The sequence below is a fragment of the Trichophyton benhamiae genome (assembly GCF_000151125.1).
Source record: "Trichophyton benhamiae CBS 112371 chromosome Unknown contig01356.0, whole genome shotgun sequence".
Classification (NCBI taxonomy): Eukaryota; Fungi; Ascomycota; class Eurotiomycetes; order Onygenales; family Arthrodermataceae; genus Trichophyton; species Trichophyton benhamiae.
In genome coordinates, this window is record NW_003315100.1 from 138,684 (window position 1) to 157,532 (window position 18,849).

An 18,849-nucleotide genomic window follows, 5' to 3' on the forward strand; every position below is an offset into this window, starting at 1 on the left:
CGTAAAATGCTCGTGTTGGGAGCGGAGTAAAAAAAGGCACTTTAAATAGCCGAGAGGATTTGGTCAATCTTTACTGTTCCCATGTTCAATTTGATCCGAGAAGAGGCCAATGGAATGCGTAGTTGGCTAATTGTTATAGAATGCCTGCTTCACAGGGGATCCCTGTGGCTAGCGGTGGTTTGTCATACATTTTGAGCCCACACAAAGCGCCGTCTATAGTATTCTATGTCCGCCAAAGGGATCCTATAGGTTGGCAGGTGCAAGTATGCCGCTTGAGAGCAGAGTGACTTAAGCCGTTAATTCAACCTTCCCGAGCTTCTCAGGTATCGAGTCATCCATGTCGTCTTCATAGTCTCCCTTTCCAGCCATTCCTCTCTCCCAAAGTTGCCTGCCGGTCAACTTCTTTGGCTCTTTGTTAGCGCCCTTTTTCTTTTTCTCTTCCGCCTCTTTTTCCTCCTGTCTCCTCTCCTCAGCCTCCTTCATCTCGGCCATGAACTTCTCCCGCCACTCAAGGAAGGTCTCACGAGTCACCCGAGTACCCTGGAACTTCCGGTTCTCTTCCTCTTCTGCCTTGGCCGCTTCCATGTCCTTCAGGGCCTGTATGGCGGCCTGGCGCTCTGAGATGAGCAGCTCGGCTCCCTCTTTTAGAGAGTCGACTAGCGAGAATACCATGGCAATCCCCAGGTTCTCTTCTATTGTCGACTGAAGTGACTCCAGCAGCCTGGCTCGGTCTTCCTGGATGTCGAGATGGGGGTATTTGGGCGCATTGGGAGGGGTGGATAGCTCCAGTCGAGGGGCTACGTCGGGATAGTCCTCTGGATATGTGACTTGTAGGATAAGTGTCGGAGGCTCAACCTCCTCGCCATCTTGGGACGTGACATCAAGGCGTATAGAGATGCGATATGAGTTATCGGAGATTTCTAACCGTCTGTTAGCCGTCAACTCTTCCGTGTCGTTCGAGCAGGAGTTTTCTTGGTTTACCCGTCAGCTCATCGGGAAAGATAGACTGCAGCGTCTCCTTCTCTTCCGCCTGCTCTTCACGGCCCATCTTGCACCATAAGGACAGGCACAAGCCTGAACGATAGACAGTCTAATTAGCTTTGATTATATCAAGCCTTGATTGTCCCGTCAAAAATGTTGAATTTCTTCTACTTCGTCGTCTTTCGTTATCGGGTTTGTTATCGAAATGCAAACAAGGCAAACATGCGGCTGATTTTTATTTCTATTTTACTTTTTTATCTTTAACTTCTCAAAATTCCACAGAAGCATCATATCTCGACGCTGAGTTGACAAATTAATTCCAAAAAAAATCTAATTCATACCATTGACACACCTAATGGACCATTTCAACTACCCTATTTAATACCTATAGCGACATCAGAGACTACAATAAAGCCAATGGCCAAAACCAAGCCCTCGAAGAAACAGTCCAAGAAAACCCGCGAGTCGGTCCTCCACGGCACAAAAGGGATGTCAACGAGACCAATGGAGAACCCTGAAACCCTGTTCGAAGAGGCAGCAGTGTTGATACAGACCGGCCAACCAGGCAAGGCACTGCCACTTGTCGAACGAGCTCTTAAAAACATACCTTCCGACTCACCGAAATACCTAGTTGGATTAAACCTGATAGGAGAGATATACGTCGAGCTGGGTGAAATAGATTCTGCACGAGAAAGCTTTCTACGAGCCGTTGAGCTGGATCCAGAGGGTGAGATAGACGAGACAATCGATGGAGGCGCAGAGAAATTCTTATGGCTGGCCCAATTGAGCGCAGAAGGCGGCAAGGACAGTGTGCGGTGGTTTGAGAGAGGTGTAGGCGCATTGAAGAGAAATCTACAGTCTCTTGAGGGGAAAAATGATGAAGTTGCTCAGGAGATAAGGGAAGGGTTCAAGAAAAGGCTTGCACATGCGCTCTGTGGAGTGGTGGAGATATATATGACGGATCTATCGTGAGTATATTCAACTCCTGACAGCGGATAAACGCACGCAACTAACTGGATAACAGATGGGAAGAAGACGCAGAGAGTAGATGCGAAGCTCTCATAACAGAGGCACTGTTAGTGGCCCCAGATTCCTCAGAGTGTTTACAGACTTTAGCATCGATACGGATATCCCAGCTCCGGTTCGACGATGCCAAAGCAGCGCTATCAAGAAGTTTAGATATATGGAAAGACGAGCCGCCGGAAAGCACACTTATACCAGATTTCCCATCCAGAATAAGCTTATCTCGCCTACTAATGGAGGTTGAAATGGAAAATGAGGCGCTTCAAGTTCTTGAAAGAATGGTGTTTGAAGACGACCAGAGCATTGAGACATGGTATCTCGGCGGATGGTGTCTTTATTTGATAAGCAAAAAGGACCAGAAACAGAGTCAGGGAGAGGTGGATGCAGAGACAAAGGAGCAACTAGCTTCTACTCTCCTGACCAGCCGGAAATGGCTCAGGCAGGCCTTGAAGCTATGTGAAGTTGTCGGCTATGAGGATGAGAAGCTCAAAGAACATGCAATTGAGCTTGTCCAGGAGATCCAGAATGAACTGGGCATCTCTGGAGACGATGAAGTCGGCGATGATGACGTATGGGAGGATGATACTGACTCGGATTCAGGTAATGATCATGACATGGCAGACTCCTAAGGGAAAAAAAGAAAATACGCTTGGTTCTTCTACCCCTGCATGCTCCATTCAACGTATGAAGACGTCCGTAAATAAAAGAAATAGGTAAACAAAGCAAGCAATGGCTATAAATATAGATACGCAGCCACTGAGTCTGCTGGCGCTTACGCCCTTAGTAAGAAGCGCGGATAATCCCAAACCTCCGACTCTGGTCAACCAGCGGGAAGCACCGTATTTCTCAGCAAGGTTGAACAGTCCGCAACGCCATTGAGCTGTGGCTCGTGTCATTCCAGCCGATTATGGACGTCATGGCGACGCCGGCCGGTGACGAAGGGGTTGAGGGCGCTCTCGTTGCAGGAGCGGATGACGCTGGCGGCAGCGAGCGTGTGGCCGCAGAGGACGCGCCGTATCCACCAGAGGAGAGCGAGGAGGAAGACTCCAGCGAGGAATGGGAGACTGCTTCGCTCTATGAGGACGCGCTGCAGTTTATCAGCGATGAGCACCTGCGCGGCGGTGGTGAGTCTCGCTTTCATCATTTATATCTCGCCGGGTCTAGTTAACTCCTTACTAACTGGCACCATAGTCGTGCCCGGAGCATGCACCTTTGAGGAAGCAATGGCGTATCGCAAACGGCTCCGTTCTATAGGACAGGCTGCTTTTATTGCAGAGACACTGGGCCGGGGCACAGTCAGCGCGAAAACGCTGTGTACGGCTTTTGGAATTATGCCTCCGTCCTTCCTTGAAGGCGCCCCGGACAAGGCATATCACCCGCTCCTGTCCCTGGGCATGTCTAGAGAAAGCTCAAAACGCCTCAAGCTGCCAGATTACAATACAATTGATGATGTTGTTCAGCTGATGCAGAAAGCTAAGAATATCATTGTCATTACGGGCGCAGGGGTGAGCTATCTCTGTCCAGAAGCCGTATAGCATCAAAAACTGACGTTTGTAGATATCTACAAGTCTCGGGATACCCGATTTCCGATCAAAAGATACCGGACTCTACTCGAAGCTGGAGCATCTCGGCTTGAGTGACCCCCAGGAGGTTTTTGATATTGAAGTCTTCCGTGAAGATCCAAGTATCTTCTACTCTATAGCCAAGGATATATTACCCACAGAGAAGAGATACTCTCCTACACATGCCTTCATCCGCCTACTACAGGATAAAGGCAAGCTTCTGACCAACTTCACACAAAATATTGACAATATTGAAGGTGCTGCTGGCATACTGCCGGAAAAGATGATACAATGTCATGGCTCCTTCGCCACGGCCTCATGTATGGATTGCAAACATCAAGTTCCGGGCGAGCAGCTCTTCGAAACTATCCGACGGGGCGAAATCCCTAAATGTGCGCGTTGTGAAGAAAGATTGCAGGCCAAGCCTCGAGGCCTGAAGCGCAAACGTAATTCGAACGGCAATATGAGGCAGTCCCGGTCTCGGTCTCAGTCCGCCTTTGACGATGATTCCGATAACGATGGGTATACGCTTCCTACGGCTGGAGTAATGAAGGTAAGTTTACTTCACCCATCCTTAAACCGGTATAACCGAAAACTAATGCATTCCAGCCTGACATCACGTTCTTTGGCGAAGAGCTCCCAGATATATTCAAGAAACGCCTGCTAGAACATGATAGAGAGCTCACGGACCTCGTCATCGTTATCGGCACATCTCTTAAAGTCGCCCCTGTTGCAGAAGTTCCCGGAATCATACCATGTGATGTTCCTCAAGTTCACATCTCGCGAACTGTTAGTATTTTTACCCAGCAGACTTTATAGTGGATTCAGTATTCTAACGGATGTTGTCTAGCCTGTCTCTCACATCGAATTTGATGTCGACATGCTGGGAGACTGCGATGTCGTTGTTTCCGAGCTCTGTCGACGCGCTGGCTGGGATCTTCAGCATGACATGATTCCCGAGGGCCAGAAGGTTCAAGTCGAGCAAGCTGAAGGATTTGAGTCTAGGTTCACTTTTACAGTGACTGATGCGCAGAACTAAGTGAATTCCTTTTCAGATCTACAATTTCTCAGTTGGTGTTGGGTTGGTTTGGGTTTTCTGGTGTTGGATCATTATGGTACACATATTAGATTGTCTTTCTACTTGCTTGCTGGACTCATTTTCCCCCCTTCTGTAGTTAGAGATGCCCTCATGTCTAGAGTTAGGTCCCTTTCACTTTGACACGGCGAGATATGGCTGGTTATTCGGGAGGGTCTTTAGTTTCCATAGTTATCTGAATTTTTTTTTTAATAAGATGGCAGAGTCTTTGGTTAAATACGACATGTATTCAATTTAATAAAATTAATATTTATTTAAATAATATTTGTAACGAGTAGTATCGCTTGACGAGATATCGGAGCCGGCGTTTGGCCATCGCCTTAAGTTTTAACTGGTTACATAACTAGGTAGCTAGTTAAGCGCCGTCGCCACCCATTCCGCATCCAGAGGCGCCGGCCGACGGGCTAATCCTCCTAACTACCATCGATAGCCCATTCTGTCAACATCTCACCATTCAATTATCATTATTTATTCACTCTTCTCCCTACGCCTTATTTCTCACCCTTCATGTATATATTAGAGTGTTACCTCGGCAGTCAAGACATTAACCGACTAACTAGTTAAGTCGTTGTAGTTATCTCGGACCATCCCCAAAATCCTACCAGTGATACCCGAGTCAATGTCAAAAGATAACTTCCACTTACCAGCCACAGCGTGGGCTCACTCTTTTGGCTCTATATTGATAGTTGACTAGGTACCCAGGTATCAAGGGACTGGGTAAGGTCCAATCACCTGACCGCCAGGCAGCAGCCTGGAGGCTCTCGCTCTGACATGCTCCGTCTATAAGAGAGCAGACATACGCCTCTTTTATGCCAACATCTGCCTTAGCAATTCCTTCACTATCTATTGCAAACGGTACACCCCCAAATACCGTGTCTAATGGCAGATGACGAGATTCAGAGGCTGCGTGAGCAGTTGAGGAACGAAGAGCGACGCCGACAAAAAGCGGAGAGGGCTCAACAGGAAGCAGAGAGATCTCAACAGGAAGCAGAGAGGGCTCGACAAGATGCAGAGAGGGCTCGACAAGAAGCAGAGCAGCTTCAGCAGACATTCGAAGAACAGTTACGCCCCTTGACACTCTTTGAATACCTTGATGCCTGCCATACTTATCTTTTCAGCGGGCTTGTCCCTAGAACGTTGAAAAGTTCCACCAAAGGAAGTGCCGACAATGCTAGAGGCAAATTCCGTCCCCATCGCATCCGTAAATGGCGTTCATTTGACGATGAACAGGCGGAAATATGGGACCATTTGCTGAATGAAGAAAATAAAGGATTTATTGCACAACTTGAATTTGATTCATTGCATGGAATGATGACTATAGGAAAGAAAACAAAGAAAAATATATCCTCAGAACTCGACCTTCGCTATTTCCAGCGGGATGCCATCACAGAGCCTGTAGGGTCGATCATAGAGGCCTTCTTTGAAAGTGAGAGACTCAGGCATGTATTTGGACTTCAAGGACAGGTTACCTTTGAAAACCACGCAAATAGTCTTGCCGACAGCGAGGAGGTTGAAGGAGTTAGAGGACGTCCGCCAAAGCTCCGGAAAGGAACCGATGGGGCTGCAACACCTACCAATGTCGAGCCTTCTCATAGACCTCTAGCGGATGAATTTTGCATTTACAATGCAGGCGAGAAGGCCAAAAAGCCTGCATTGGTTGGGGAACTAAAGCCACCCCATAAGCTCCCACTCGAGGCTATTAAAAAAGGACTACGAAAAATGGATCTTGATGAGGTAGTCGAGCGTCGTCATGATGATACAGAGAACATTAGGCACCGTCGTTTGGTGGCCGCAGTCATCACCCAGGCCTTCTCTTACATGATTAAGGCTGGCGTTGAATACGGATATATAAGCACGGGTGAAGCCTTAATTTTCCTTCACTTCAAAACTGACGAGCCTGGAACTGTTTATTATCGTCTTTCAGTTCCTGAGGCAGATATGAACCAAGAAGGTGAAGATAATGATACCAACAGGCTACGGAAGACGGCTGTTGGACAGGTGCTTGCGTTTACGCTTCGAGCGATACGCACCACCCCACATGATCAGAATTGGAAAGACTGGGCCATGAGTCAATTGAAGGTGTGGGTAATCACAGAAGGCGATTTATATTTGCCAACCTCTGAAGAAGATGAAAAGCAAGATGAACAGCCTCCAACCCCTTACAAGCCATCAAAAAGTACCCAGATGGTTATTAGGAATACCCCTGTCCGTACCCGATCGCGCTCCTCGCGGTCGACCTGCAAACCAACCTCTTCGCAACAAAATAGCAGCGGGGAAGACGACGAAGATGACGAATCTGACCATGATTCACCTAGTCGAAGACCTCGCCGGTCAGCGAATGTCATGGTGCTAATACCTCCGCCTCAGCCACCAACCTCAGATTCATCCTACACCGGCCCTGTTTGTAGGGATGGTACCCGGCGATATTGCACGCAGAAGTGCTTGCTTGGTCTCTTGAACGGCGGTCTGCTGGATAAGGCCTGTCCCAATGTCAAAGAGCACGGTACAGAAGTCCATCAAATCGACCATTCCATGTTCATCTCTCTCCTCCTCGCGCAGATACTACAAAAAATAGTAAGCCCTTGGACTCAGCCTCTGGGTTGTGAATCACTTCATAGGCATGGTGCTCGTGGTGCACTCTTTGAAGTCATCCTCTTTAAGTACGGTTACACTCTTATAGGAAAAGGCTTCCCGCCAGAGTTTGGCAAGTACCTCAGAAACGAACAAGCCCTTTACAACCAGCTACGGCCGGTTCAAGGTGTGCATGTCCCTGTATGCCTCGGCACAATCGATGTATCCAAGCGGCCCATGTTTTATGATGGAATTGCAGACATACCGCACTTTTTACTTCTCGCCCATGCAGGCACGGAGATCTTAAAATGCAGTGTTGCAAAGGACAAAATCATATCCGCAGCTTCAGAATCATTGCGAGCCATTCATGCTCTAGGTGTTCTTCACCATGATGTAGAGCCGAGAAATTTGTTCTGGAGTGAAGAGGGTGAGAATGTGCTAGTTATTGATTTTGAAAGGGCAGAGATTCTTCGCTCTGAGCGAGCGCCCCTGGGAAGGATGTCACTCAATCGAAAGAGAAAAAGTGGGAATGAAAGCAGGGAGGAAGAAACAAAGGTTGTTGCCAGGGAGAGCTGGATTGACAATAGACTTGAAGAAGAGCTAAAGGGGATGAGAGGTTACTTGAAGAGAAACCTTAGATTATAATTAGCAGTGTCGCTCATCATAATCGCAGCTCGGACTCATTAAATGTATATACTAGAATTCTTTCCAAACAAGAAACCAATAACATCATGTACAAAAACGTATCATCCCGCCAGCGGTTTATGCTTCTCAATATCAACAGAGGTTTCGATCTTATCCTCCCTTTCATCTTCTTCGTGTATACAGTTAGCAGCAGCCTTTTCCTCCAGCTTCTTCTTCTCTTTCTTCTTTTTCTTCTTCTCAACTTTCTTGATTGCCTCCTGAGTGAGCTGCTGTCTCAACATCTTCTCAATCACCTCTTTCTTTCTCGTCATTCGATCACCGACCATAATGACAATTCCAGATGCTATGTTGCAGGATATAGATAAACAAAGGATGGTTGTCGTTAAGGCGGTGGGGCGGACTCGGTAGTCAATACCCCAAGTGCATGCACCTAGGGTTATTTGAAAAATTGAGTGGAAATCCAATAATATAACGACGGCAATCAGTAGCCGGACAGGAAAGGCATGATGAGTTGTTGTCTCATGAGGCTTATAAAATGTATGGGATTTGGAGAATTTGTTTGAATGGTGAGTTAGTTTCTTCTGTTGCTCAGGGGTCAAAACTGAGTATTCAGCCTCCTTATTGTTAGTCATAACGTCTCTAGCTGCCATTTCAATATCAACCTCATTTTCTTTAGCAGCTGATCTAATGACATCTTCTAATGGTGCTTCCGGAAGATCGTTTGGATTTTTGAGCTTTGGTAGATCTTGTTTCCGGCGAAGTCTCCAGGTTAGTCGATGGTAGTAGGCAATGTAAATCATATGGTAGGTATCAATGGCTCTGAATGGAGCTAGACCGTCGCCAACGATGGCAAAAAGTGCAACAAGGACATTGTCTATAACGTTGATAGCGTATAACTGGCGGTCACCAACATATATCCAGCCTTTTATCTAATTAGTTAAGGGTCAATAGCTAATTAAGGCATAAGACAATACCTACCGATCAAGAATAACACCCATGCAAGACCAAATAGGGTAATTAAGGTTGCATATAAAGTAACAAGGAACCCAAGAGCTAACCAAAGTATAGATATTAGCTCCATCTTACAATAATCAAGTGTTAGGAGGATATACTCACGTTTCTGAACATACTGCCAAAACCCTTTCATCCCGCGCTTAAATTTGGACCTCCGAGAGTGTAACATATGCCTGACATGGTCATTGATTTCCCACTTGTCTGACGGATCCCAGCCGTCTAGAGTGGTGCCCTCCGGCAGGACAGCAAAACGTGATACACTGAGGTTGGACGTTATTGTTTCAGTCCGCTTAGCTCTAGGTGGCTCCTCTGTATCCGAAGTAGAGGTTTCCTCCTCTTCTTCAGATACAGCCGATATTATTGATTCCACAGAGTCACTCCGAGGTCGTGTCAGATTGTAGGTCGGCTGGCGGTTTACAAACCGTCCTAAGTCTGGTACAAAGAGCGAATTCTGCACATTGGTGAGAGTTGTGAGAGTTGAGACTTCAGGATCTTATAGCCGGAGATATTAACTTGCTTGAAATAGTTTAAATTCAGGGTAAATGAAGACCTACCAACAACATCAAGTAAATTGACAACCCTTGAATCATACTCTCTACCATCATTCACGTTTCCCATGCCTTCCTGGCCTGCTTTTGCGAGACGTAACGACGACATCGCCGAGGCGCTAGCAGACCTCCATCTTCCACGCCCAGCTTCAATCTGCGCGTATTTGCTTGGCCCTTCCTCCGCCACCGTTGTCATAGGCATGTATTCAGCAGCCCCATCGTTGCCGAAATTGGGACGTTGGGGCTCCGAACTGCTTCTCCTTCTCGAGGCAACCACATCGTCGTCGGAACGCTTCACGGGCTCCGGATTTAGACTTGTAGTCCGCGTTATGGGCTCTCCGGTCAAAGATGCTGAGGAATGGCGTATCCGGATGCTGGGTCTGCGAGAGTTGGGAGGACGGGTTGGCGGAGCCAGCAAGCGGGACAAGCTTGGGCATGTCCCTGGTGCCTCCGGACCTGGCGTATCCTCTTTACGGTCCATCTACAGGCACAATAAGGAGGTACATCAATAAAGGCCCTTGGAGGGTGTGCCTGAGTAGAACGCTCGAAAGTGGGCTCTGCGGTTCACTTATCCATGGATGGCTTCCGCGATATATATACAAAAGGTAAAAGCAGGTTGCCACTCGTAGCTTGACTAACTAATTAAGCTTTGCCGTTATTAAGCTTAATGCCAGATGATGTCATCGGCTGCCCCTTTTAGCGAGCACCCCGAGCCATGCCGTCTGTATTTACGAGCACAATAAATAATAGATACAGAGGAAGAGGAAGTCATTCATAGCGGCAGTAATGGCTTGGGAGATATGAAGTAAATCTCTATAAAGTGGTCTTCGGAAGTTGGTGGAAGGCTTGGGATTGGGCAATTTCTCTCTACTTTAAGAGCTTCTGATTGGACAGTTTAGGTGTGCATAACGTGACACCGTTAAACTTAAATAGACAAGAGCTTACTAATTCATGTCATTTCTTATCCTCGCGACGAGATGCAACAACAACTACGGAGTATAATAACATCAATCAGGACGAAGAATAAGATCCACTCCCCTTCAATGATATAATTCTTGATGAAGCATTGAAGCACGTCCCATACAACGAACCAGTGCTCGCCCTTATTAAACCAATTAAAAATTTACAGGCTAAAAAGTACTAGTTAACACTTCCTCAATCCGGTTCTTCTTCCTCGCTTGTCCTGTCGTTGTTACCATCTTTGAGAGAACGAAAAATCTCTGTCCGTTGCAGAATTTTCCTGGCTAACTAGTTAGCTACAGTGCCAGCCCACTGCAGACGAGCAGGAGCATCGTCACTATAACGCAGCACAACATCTCAAAACAGCATGGACAATGAATCATGGAGGAGAGCAGGGAGACACGGGCGATGTGGCTCTGACTGCTATTTCCTTGGATATAAGTGAATATAGATACCCTGGGGTAGACGACGCGAGAAAAATTTGTGGTCGAGAGTATGATCGCTTTCTAGCCGGACACAAGGACAACCCCTACACCATTTTCACACACGTATCAGAGTCGGACTTCGTTGAGCTTGACCGTGCAGGTTTTAGAAGACTTGATTACAACACTTCGTGTCGAAAGCTAGCCATTACTACGCCCACTGCTCCCCACGAAGAGGCCGGCACCCGTTTTAGCGCCTTACTTACCTTAAAGGCCCAGGAAATGGGAGTATGGCGCTTGCTGTCATCAAGAGGAAGCACCACCATGGAAACCCAAGAGAGGAAAAAAGAGCCAGACGCCTCGTGGGGGCCGCGCCAACGGTATTCGGAAACCAATATAAAATGGCCAAGTGTTGTCCTTGAAGTCGCATTTTCAGAGCCAGAGGACAAAGTCAAGGACAACGCGTGGTGGTGGCTGTACCGGTCTAATAGGACCGTGCTGAAAGTGATTACAATTGACATCAAAAGGGAATCTGGCAATGTCTATGTCACTTTGTGGGAGCGCGGTGCTGCGCCGAGCAGGCAGCATCCTCGGCCGGAGGCCAGGGCCGTTAGCACCTTGAACATTTTCAGAGGCCAACATGGGAATCCCGCTCGGCTGGAGGGGACGGATATAGCCCTCCCGTTCAAGGATATGCTACTTCGAGACCCCGACCCCGGCCATGGGGAGGGCGACTTTATTTTCTCCCAGGCAGAGCTCCTGGAAATTGCAGAGAATGTTTGGGCCGACATGGGGCTAGCTTCATGATTCTTGCTTAAGCTAAGTTAGAATACTTGTTGTTTGCCCTCTTGCTAACTAAGTAGTTAACTAGTTACTGGTGTCGTACCTTTAGATGTCACCCTTGACTGCCGTATCACCCTAATATAATATAAATATTATGAACTGCTAATTACCTCGCTTGTGTGATAACTACTAAGGACACGCCTAGATGTGTCAAGAGTAGCCGGCTTAGTCAGCTCGAGGAAGTTAACTAGTTAGTTGACTTATAGTTAAGCTCGGGATTATTAGTTATGTAACTAGTTAGTGGAAGAGATTTTATATTCAATTCATTGCACGGTAGCAGAATCCATTGCCGAAAAGATATCAAGCACCCTCAGAGACTACCCGCTGGCTATACCGGTGTTTTAAGATGGTTGATTATTTGATTCGGTTTGCTCAGAGCCATGAATCGTTTCGCAAAGCAGAAATTACAGCTCTAGCCAGCTTGGTGGGGGTTGAGATAGAATTTCTAGTTTACCACGATCTTGTATGTGCGTCCCCACGTAAATAATTATAGCTAGATAATTATACCAGGGAGATTATGTTCTAATACTAGTGTGCAGACTCCATTCTGCATAGTAAGACTTGCAAATGAAGAAGCTGCCCGTGCTCTCATGCGCCGCAGCATTTTGGCCAAAAACATATATGAACTCTGGGGCCAGGGAGATACCTACGACCTGCTGAGGGCAGATGTCCGTCACCGAACAGAGTCCAGATGGCCCGATTATAAGATGGTTTCCTTTAAATTTGACGTGGATACTTATGCATCAACTCGAACGGCAAAGGAGAGGAACGAGATCATCGAGTCCTTTTCATTTTTGGCCTTTGAGGGACCGATAAAGATGGTTGATGCCGACGAGAAATTCTGTGTATTTGAAGAGTTCGCTCACCAGCTTGCTTCTTCGGGAAATCCAAAAACTCATACTGAGCCGGTACTTAAACGTATCTACCTCGGTCGATGGGTTACAGAGGGTGGCCGGGCGGAGATCAACACTTATAACTTGAAGAAACGCAAATATATCAGTACTACTTCCATGGATGCAGAGCTGAGTTTGATATCCGCCAACATGACGCATGCAGCGCCAGGAAAGTTGTTTTATGACCCCTTTGTGGGAACAGGGAGTTTTCTTGTGGCCGCTGCTCATTTTGGAGCAGTGACATGCGGATCAGATATTGACGGGCGCAGCTTTCGTGGGAAAGAGGCCACTTCCAACACCGAAACTGGAGTCATAGCGAACTTCAAACAATATGGACTGCTATCCAGATTCCTGGACACATTTACTTCCGATTTGACAAACACACCTCTTCGAAGCACCCGGATATTTGATGGGATTATATGTGACCCACCATACGGTGTACGAGAAGGGTTGAGAGTCCTGGGGCATAAGGATGATAGTCGAAAGGGGGAACTCATGATGTTCCAGGGTGTTCCATCGTACAAGTAAACTTACCCCTTGCCCTAATAGAGCATTGGAATAGTAAAGCTAACTTTGTGAATTGACAGGAGGGAGAATTATATTTTCCCTAAACGCCCATACGCATTTGATGCAATGCTTGATGATATACTTGATTTTGCTGCTCAGACACTAGTGGTCAACGGCAGGATATCTCTTTGGATGCCAACTGCGAATGAAGATGATGTTGAGCTTGCAATTCCGAAACATCCTTGCCTTGAACACCTTGATTCATGTGTGCAGCCTTTTAACAAATGTAAGTCTTCAATTTATATATTTATAAAACACAGTATTGCTAACCTTATGCAGGGTCGCGACGACTACTTGTGTATAGACGATTGCCCAATAGTGAAGTATCATCTACACCCCGCAGGGAGCGAAAAGAGGTACCAAGAGGGAACGCCGACGAATTAAACCCGTTTAGAAGAAGAGTAAGCCACCAATGTCACTGTTCCTTTGTGAAGGCCTCTGCTAATTCAACTTTAAGTACTTCGAAGCGTTTGCCGTGGAAGAGAAAGCTAGCTCATAAATATTTAATTTCTTCATTGTATTAGAAAAAGAAAAAATGTACGGGTATTTGTAACTGCTAGGATCTACAGCTTGGTCGATCGCGGTATGTGTCCATCCCCAACTTTACAATCACAATCTTCCAAATCAACGCCTTCCTCCTCCTTAACTCTCTTTACTTCCCTGGCTAACTCATTCCTCAATAGCACCACCAGCTCCTCTGCCTCATCATCCATAAGCTCATCCCTCTGGCCGCGCCCGAACATGACCCAGCCCCCTCCAGTAGGTGTATCAGCTCCCGACGCAGGTCTAGGTATGATGTGGAAGTGTACATGAGGAACTGTCTGAGATGCCCGTATACCTAAGATATTATTAGACATGTACTTGGGCAGACGTCACTGCAGCTAAAAATCCTGGAGCCCGAAAGGGGCAGGCGTGCAAACAAACCATTGTTCTGAATAATGTTCCAGTTCCCCTGGTCGTCCCCTCGGTTGTCCTTGCCCTCACCTAGGACAGTTCGAACAATCACACGAGAGAGTATCGGTAGCCATTGACCAAGCTAGTAGTGAGACGCTTAGTTATCCCATGCATATTATAGCTTGTTATAGTTCCACATAGGTTGCATTGTAAAGGGCAACTAACCTGCCTTGCGTCATGGATGCCAACTTCACGCATATTCTGATAATGCCGTCTAGGAGTAACGAGCACATGGCCCCTCGTCAATGGCATAATGTCTAAGAATGCAAGGACATGTTTGGTAGATAATATTATGAACGCTGTGGGTGAATCTGAGGTATCTTGAGAATTACCTCCTCTGTCATTGGGTATAGTTTGCGGAGATGAGGGCGGAAACGGAGCTGATGAGGATGCGATTTCACAGAAGGGACATTCTGATGAGGTCATTATATAGCTAGAAGCCGTGGAATGTATTGATATGGGTATATTATGGCCTCTCTGATATTACATGCCGCCGTCATGTTTCAGAGTGATGAGATCAAGAAGAAAAAGGCATTTGAGCGGCTGAAGTTGAGCCGAGGTTCAAAAGTGATGAGTCAGCAGCCAATATAACCTAAATGGGACGAACATCAACAAACAACAACGCGAAGGGTGGAGGTAAATAGACAGGGAACAAGCTGAACATCTACGCCAGGCTGTTGTTTACATTTTATTTACCCTGTACTTACCTGTATCTATGGGGATACGAGTGGAAGGAGAGGCAATTGATAGTCCCACATATTTTCATTAATAAAAAAAAATCGCTAGAACACCCGCCCACACCACCTTGTAACTAAGCTAGAAGCAAAAACCAGTGAAGAACAAGCTGAAGGAAAAGATGGGGGAAGGAGGCAGAAGAAACAATGAGAGCCAATATCAATCGATTCCTTTGTCACTTGTTTGCTCCGTTTCGAATTCTCCCTCTTTGCTCCTGTCCCTCGCCGACCGTTCGTTCGTCCATCCGTGTCCGTTCGTTCATCCCCCTAAAGAAAATAATTCAAACAAGCTTTAAAAAATGGTTCAACCGGGCACTCAGAGAACAAGAGATTTAGAATAGAATAGACATGAAAGGGTGCCTTTTTTGGAGGGGTGTAGAGGTTGTTTCAGGTAGCAGGAACGGTAAAGCATAAGGAGGATTGATGGTAGCGGGGAAGAGCAAGTTTAAAGTAAGCAGACAATAAAGAATTCCACTTCAGCCTGGTCGCCTAACTCCTGAGATCGCCGAGGAGACAGGCTGAGAACGGATGAAAGAAGAGAAAGAGAAGTGAAGGGAATTCGAGGCAAGGAGGAAGATGAAGACAAACACAACGGCTCGAGTATGCTTTCCAAATGCACAACGCCACCCACAAGCAATCCATCCCAAGAAAAAGCAAAGCAAGATAACGCCAAAACAACAAAGTGCTGGATGAGGATGAGAAAGGGTAGAAGACGGCTTATGTATGTATACACATGCAGAAGTAGTGCAGTGATAGGTACAATACGTAGTGGCAGCCTTGCGGGGCGAGGATAAATGGGAGTGACTATTAACAGACGTGTTCGTAAAGGGGAGGTGGATCAAGCAGGAGAGCGTTTTTCTCATCTAGCCTGGAATCGTGAAATGACTATGACGACACGACCTTCGACTTGGGTTTCGAGTCTTGTTCGCGGGCAGCATTGTTCTTGGCCTTCATGATAGCGTGGTACTGTTTTGCCCATTGTCGAGTCATTATGGAGGCTAAGCATAGTTAGTACGATAAGTCATGATAGAGAGATGGATTGGTGGCAGGGTACCTTTGAGGAATCTCTTGCTGGCATATTTCTTGAAGAATGCTTCATGGGCTGGTGGTCGGCAGAGGTAATCAATAAGCAATTCATACACAGGCATGATCTCCTCCTTGGTATAACCAGAATAATAAGCAATAGTTGCATCCTAAGATAGAGGTTAGATAAACATGAGTGAAAGGAAGAGGAAGTAGAATGACATACCCATGGACCACGTTCATATATGACACGAGCAAGGAAAATGGAAGCAGCAGCAATATGTGATTGACGGTACTTCATGAACCTGTGGTCGACCAAGCTAATCTCCATAAGGTACTTGGCAAGCGTCCTCGTTCGGACATCATAGTTGTCAGGCTTGGATATTCTGCGCAGGAAGTTCATCGGGTTAGGGTAGCTGAGGTCATAGTTAAGAACTGCAAGAATGTGTCTCTCAGCGTCGAGAATCTCCTTATCCGAGAAAGTATCATCGGCAACGTGGCTGAAGTTGGCAACGTGTGGTGAAAGAACCTCTTCATATTTGGAAGCAATGAACATAGCGGTGACGCCAACGAGCTGGAGTCGGTTAAGAGTGACAACTTCGGCAGAGAGGAACCTGTCAATGATGTTGACTGTGAGGAAGAGGGTCTCTGGGAGAAGGCGGAAGCGAGTGTGGACTTCGATGAGCCAGTCAACCAGGATACCACGCATCTTCCACTCTAGCTCGTCTTGGTGGTCCATGTAGTCAGGGTTGGGCATGGTGATAGGCTCGAGCTCCTTGAGATACTCAAAGATATCAACGACGTACTCTGTGGCCATCATGGGGTCGTAAAGGTCTTCAGCATCCAAGTCTATCACGACATCAACGGCTCGCTCTTCCTTGACTTCATCCTGGACGGACTCCTGGGAATCGACAACATCCACTCTGGCTTCAGTCTCAACTTCAACCTTGACCTCAACCTTTTCTTTTTCTTCGGCCTCGTCCTCAGATTTTTCTTCCGTTTTCAAGACATCCTTCCCGCTGTCATGCTTCTTGCGTGGTGGTTCTTCACTGACAACACTGTCAGCTCGGGCAGGCTTGTGGCTGTGACGTTTTGTTTGGAGACCGCCCATGACGCCGGAGCCGCTGCCAGGACGCTTTGGTTCTGTGGTGGTTTCTCTCTTGTTTGAGTCTTTGACTCCCAAGGCAGTTCTTGTGGTGTTTGTGCGGGTAACCTTCTGTACGCCCCCTGTCTGAGTCGAGGTCTTAGAAGTGAGTGGTGCGCGAGAGGCAGATGGTTTCTTGAGCTGCTTGCTATCACCGTTATCCTGCTTTGACACGTTGCTCACATCGCCGAGAGCAGCCCTCTTCCGTTGCAGGGCAGTAGCGGATGTGTTGACCGTGTTTCTCGCGCCTAAGGCCTTCTTGACCGCGCCGGTTTGCGATTCAGGCACAGATAGCGCGGCAGCTTTGGCCCGGGTGAGCCGTGTGGATGCTGCAGTTGCATTCTCATCGTTTTCATTAGTAGCAGTACGCTGTCGTAGGCTTCGTGTCTGTGGAAGATGTTAGTGAGCTAAATTTGACGACAAAAGTCAGGTGGAAGAAAGGGGTAGGTGACTGACCGGTGGCATGGTGAATGTATGCTAACATGCAACACTGGCAATATTACTGAGCGAAAACAAGAATAAGATCTGATACCGAGTCTCCAGATATAGGTATCTGGTTAGGACAGGGAGTTTGGCCTGCTCGCGGACGTGTTCGGGGGGTTAAGTAGAAACCTGTTTGATAGGTACCTTGGGTCAGTTGGGCCTTGGTTGGCAGAACTTCGCGATTCACTTTGTAGCCAGCAGTGATAACAAAAGCGAGAACCAGAATTGCAGCAAGTATTTCGTGTTGGCAGTGGTAGTGATGGTTGTAACGTGATAGTGATAGTGGTAGTAGTGGTAGTGGTGGTGTGGTGGTGGTGGATTAAGGGAATAATAACATGGTCGTTGATAGGACGTGGTGGTGGTCGACCGTGTAAATAAGCCTCATCCCATGGAAGAAGCAAAAGAATTCGCGTGCTGGCAGCACCACCAGCCACACACCACGACAGGAAGAAATAACAAGGGAATTGGAGCAGCCAAACTCACCCTATCGACTGTAGATGACCTGCTGCTTGACTATTCACAGTAACTTTGGCTGAGACGGTGACTGCGTCTGGTTTCTGGGCGTATGTTTATATGAGTTCAGACCCCACGAGAATCGACCGCGTCAGAGATATATAACCCTGAGGAGACGACGGTAAGCTGGTGATACGCCGAGTAAGAGATGAGAAGAAGGTAAAAGCTGCAGCCGGAGCGTGGTGATATCCGGCGTAGGAGATGCTGTGCTGTCGTGCGGGCGACGCTGGCGGTGCTGTTGATGTTGAAGAAGTTGAAGTTTTGCAAGTCAAAGAAAGTCGAAAAGATATAAAAGTTTCGCTGCTGTAATTTAGCCCTGTAATTTTGGGGGGTTTTGGGCTGGCGACGAACAGTCACGATACGCGGCTGGTACAGACGCCATACACGCTTTGCACGCTTTTCACGCTCTCGCTTGGCCGTGCAGGCGTATCAGCGTGACGCACGCAGACCAAAACAAAGGGCGTTACCACAGAAACCGTCATTTTCGTCTTGTCATTATGGTATTTCGGTTACCGCACCACGCGATCGTCAAGGTCCATATTTCGAGCTTCCTTTTATTTATTTATTTATTTATTTTATTATTATTTCCTTAAGTATATTCTTGGTAGATTGGGCATTCATTCTTGGCCCCTTTTCTGTTCGTCGCATAAGTTTCGTCTTATATGTAGTGTAAACAGTGGGAGGAAGCGGCAGCGCATATAGTATATGTGTTGCTAGGTGGCAGCCGCAGAAGAAAATGCTATGTATAAAGATAACTATGAAACTCCTTTATTCAATGCCACTCCTTATTGATATGTCGGCCCTCTATTGTCTTATATTCCTCTCCGTTTACTATCATTCTTCTCCATGTCCTTCTGCTGCTGTCCTGCTTGG

At 47.0% G+C, this 18,849-nt stretch overlaps 8 protein-coding genes across 8 annotated transcripts; 5 read left to right on the top strand and 3 right to left on the bottom strand.

The window, feature by feature from the left end:
• Nucleotides 1-288: 288 nt before the first annotated feature.
• Nucleotides 289-1,048, bottom strand: ARB_00426 (uncharacterized protein; the record flags this gene model as incomplete). The annotated part of the gene is made up of 2 exons (XM_003013195.1): nucleotides 289-920; nucleotides 982-1,048. The coding sequence occupies 2 exons, from the start codon at nucleotides 1,046-1,048 to the stop codon at nucleotides 289-291; spliced, it is 699 nt and encodes a 232-aa protein (XP_003013241.1).
• A 350-nt stretch (nucleotides 1,049-1,398) lies between these two features.
• On the top strand, nucleotides 1,399-2,633 carry ARB_00427 (uncharacterized protein; the record flags this gene model as incomplete). Its single annotated transcript, XM_003013196.1, has 2 exons — nucleotides 1,399-1,949; nucleotides 2,006-2,633. The coding sequence occupies 2 exons, from the start codon at nucleotides 1,399-1,401 to the stop codon at nucleotides 2,631-2,633; spliced, it is 1,179 nt and encodes a 392-aa protein (XP_003013242.1).
• Nucleotides 2,634-2,911: 278 nt separating this feature from the next.
• On the top strand, nucleotides 2,912-4,605 carry ARB_00428 (uncharacterized protein; the record flags this gene model as incomplete). Its single annotated transcript, XM_003013197.1, has 5 exons — nucleotides 2,912-3,128; nucleotides 3,259-3,509; nucleotides 3,562-4,119; nucleotides 4,176-4,355; nucleotides 4,417-4,605. 5 exons carry the CDS (start codon nucleotides 2,912-2,914, stop codon nucleotides 4,603-4,605), a joined length of 1,395 nt encoding a protein of 464 aa, XP_003013243.1.
• Nucleotides 4,606-5,541: 936 nt separating this feature from the next.
• ARB_00429 (uncharacterized protein) lies at nucleotides 5,542-7,878 on the top strand (the record flags this gene model as incomplete). The annotated part of the gene is made up of 1 exon (XM_003013198.1): nucleotides 5,542-7,878. One exon carries the CDS (start codon nucleotides 5,542-5,544, stop codon nucleotides 7,876-7,878), a length of 2,337 nt encoding a protein of 778 aa, XP_003013244.1.
• Nucleotides 7,879-7,979: 101 nt separating this feature from the next.
• ARB_00430 (uncharacterized protein) lies at nucleotides 7,980-9,642 on the bottom strand (the record flags this gene model as incomplete). The annotated part of the gene is made up of 3 exons (XM_003013199.1): nucleotides 7,980-8,752; nucleotides 8,857-9,375; nucleotides 9,447-9,642. The coding sequence occupies 3 exons, from the start codon at nucleotides 9,640-9,642 to the stop codon at nucleotides 7,980-7,982; spliced, it is 1,488 nt and encodes a 495-aa protein (XP_003013245.1).
• Nucleotides 9,643-10,774: 1,132 nt separating this feature from the next.
• Nucleotides 10,775-11,629, top strand: ARB_00431 (uncharacterized protein; the record flags this gene model as incomplete). Its single annotated transcript, XM_003013200.1, has 1 exon — nucleotides 10,775-11,629. One exon carries the CDS (start codon nucleotides 10,775-10,777, stop codon nucleotides 11,627-11,629), a length of 855 nt encoding a protein of 284 aa, XP_003013246.1.
• A 382-nt stretch (nucleotides 11,630-12,011) lies between these two features.
• On the top strand, nucleotides 12,012-13,509 carry ARB_00432 (uncharacterized protein; the record flags this gene model as incomplete). The annotated part of the gene is made up of 4 exons (XM_003013201.1): nucleotides 12,012-12,128; nucleotides 12,205-13,082; nucleotides 13,146-13,351; nucleotides 13,445-13,509. The coding sequence occupies 4 exons, from the start codon at nucleotides 12,012-12,014 to the stop codon at nucleotides 13,507-13,509; spliced, it is 1,266 nt and encodes a 421-aa protein (XP_003013247.1).
• Nucleotides 13,510-15,811: 2,302 nt separating this feature from the next.
• ARB_00433 (uncharacterized protein) lies at nucleotides 15,812-17,445 on the bottom strand (the record flags this gene model as incomplete). Its single annotated transcript, XM_003013202.1, has 3 exons — nucleotides 15,812-16,006; nucleotides 16,063-17,367; nucleotides 17,437-17,445. 3 exons carry the CDS (start codon nucleotides 17,443-17,445, stop codon nucleotides 15,812-15,814), a joined length of 1,509 nt encoding a protein of 502 aa, XP_003013248.1.
• Between the last annotated feature and the right edge of the window lie 1,404 nt (nucleotides 17,446-18,849).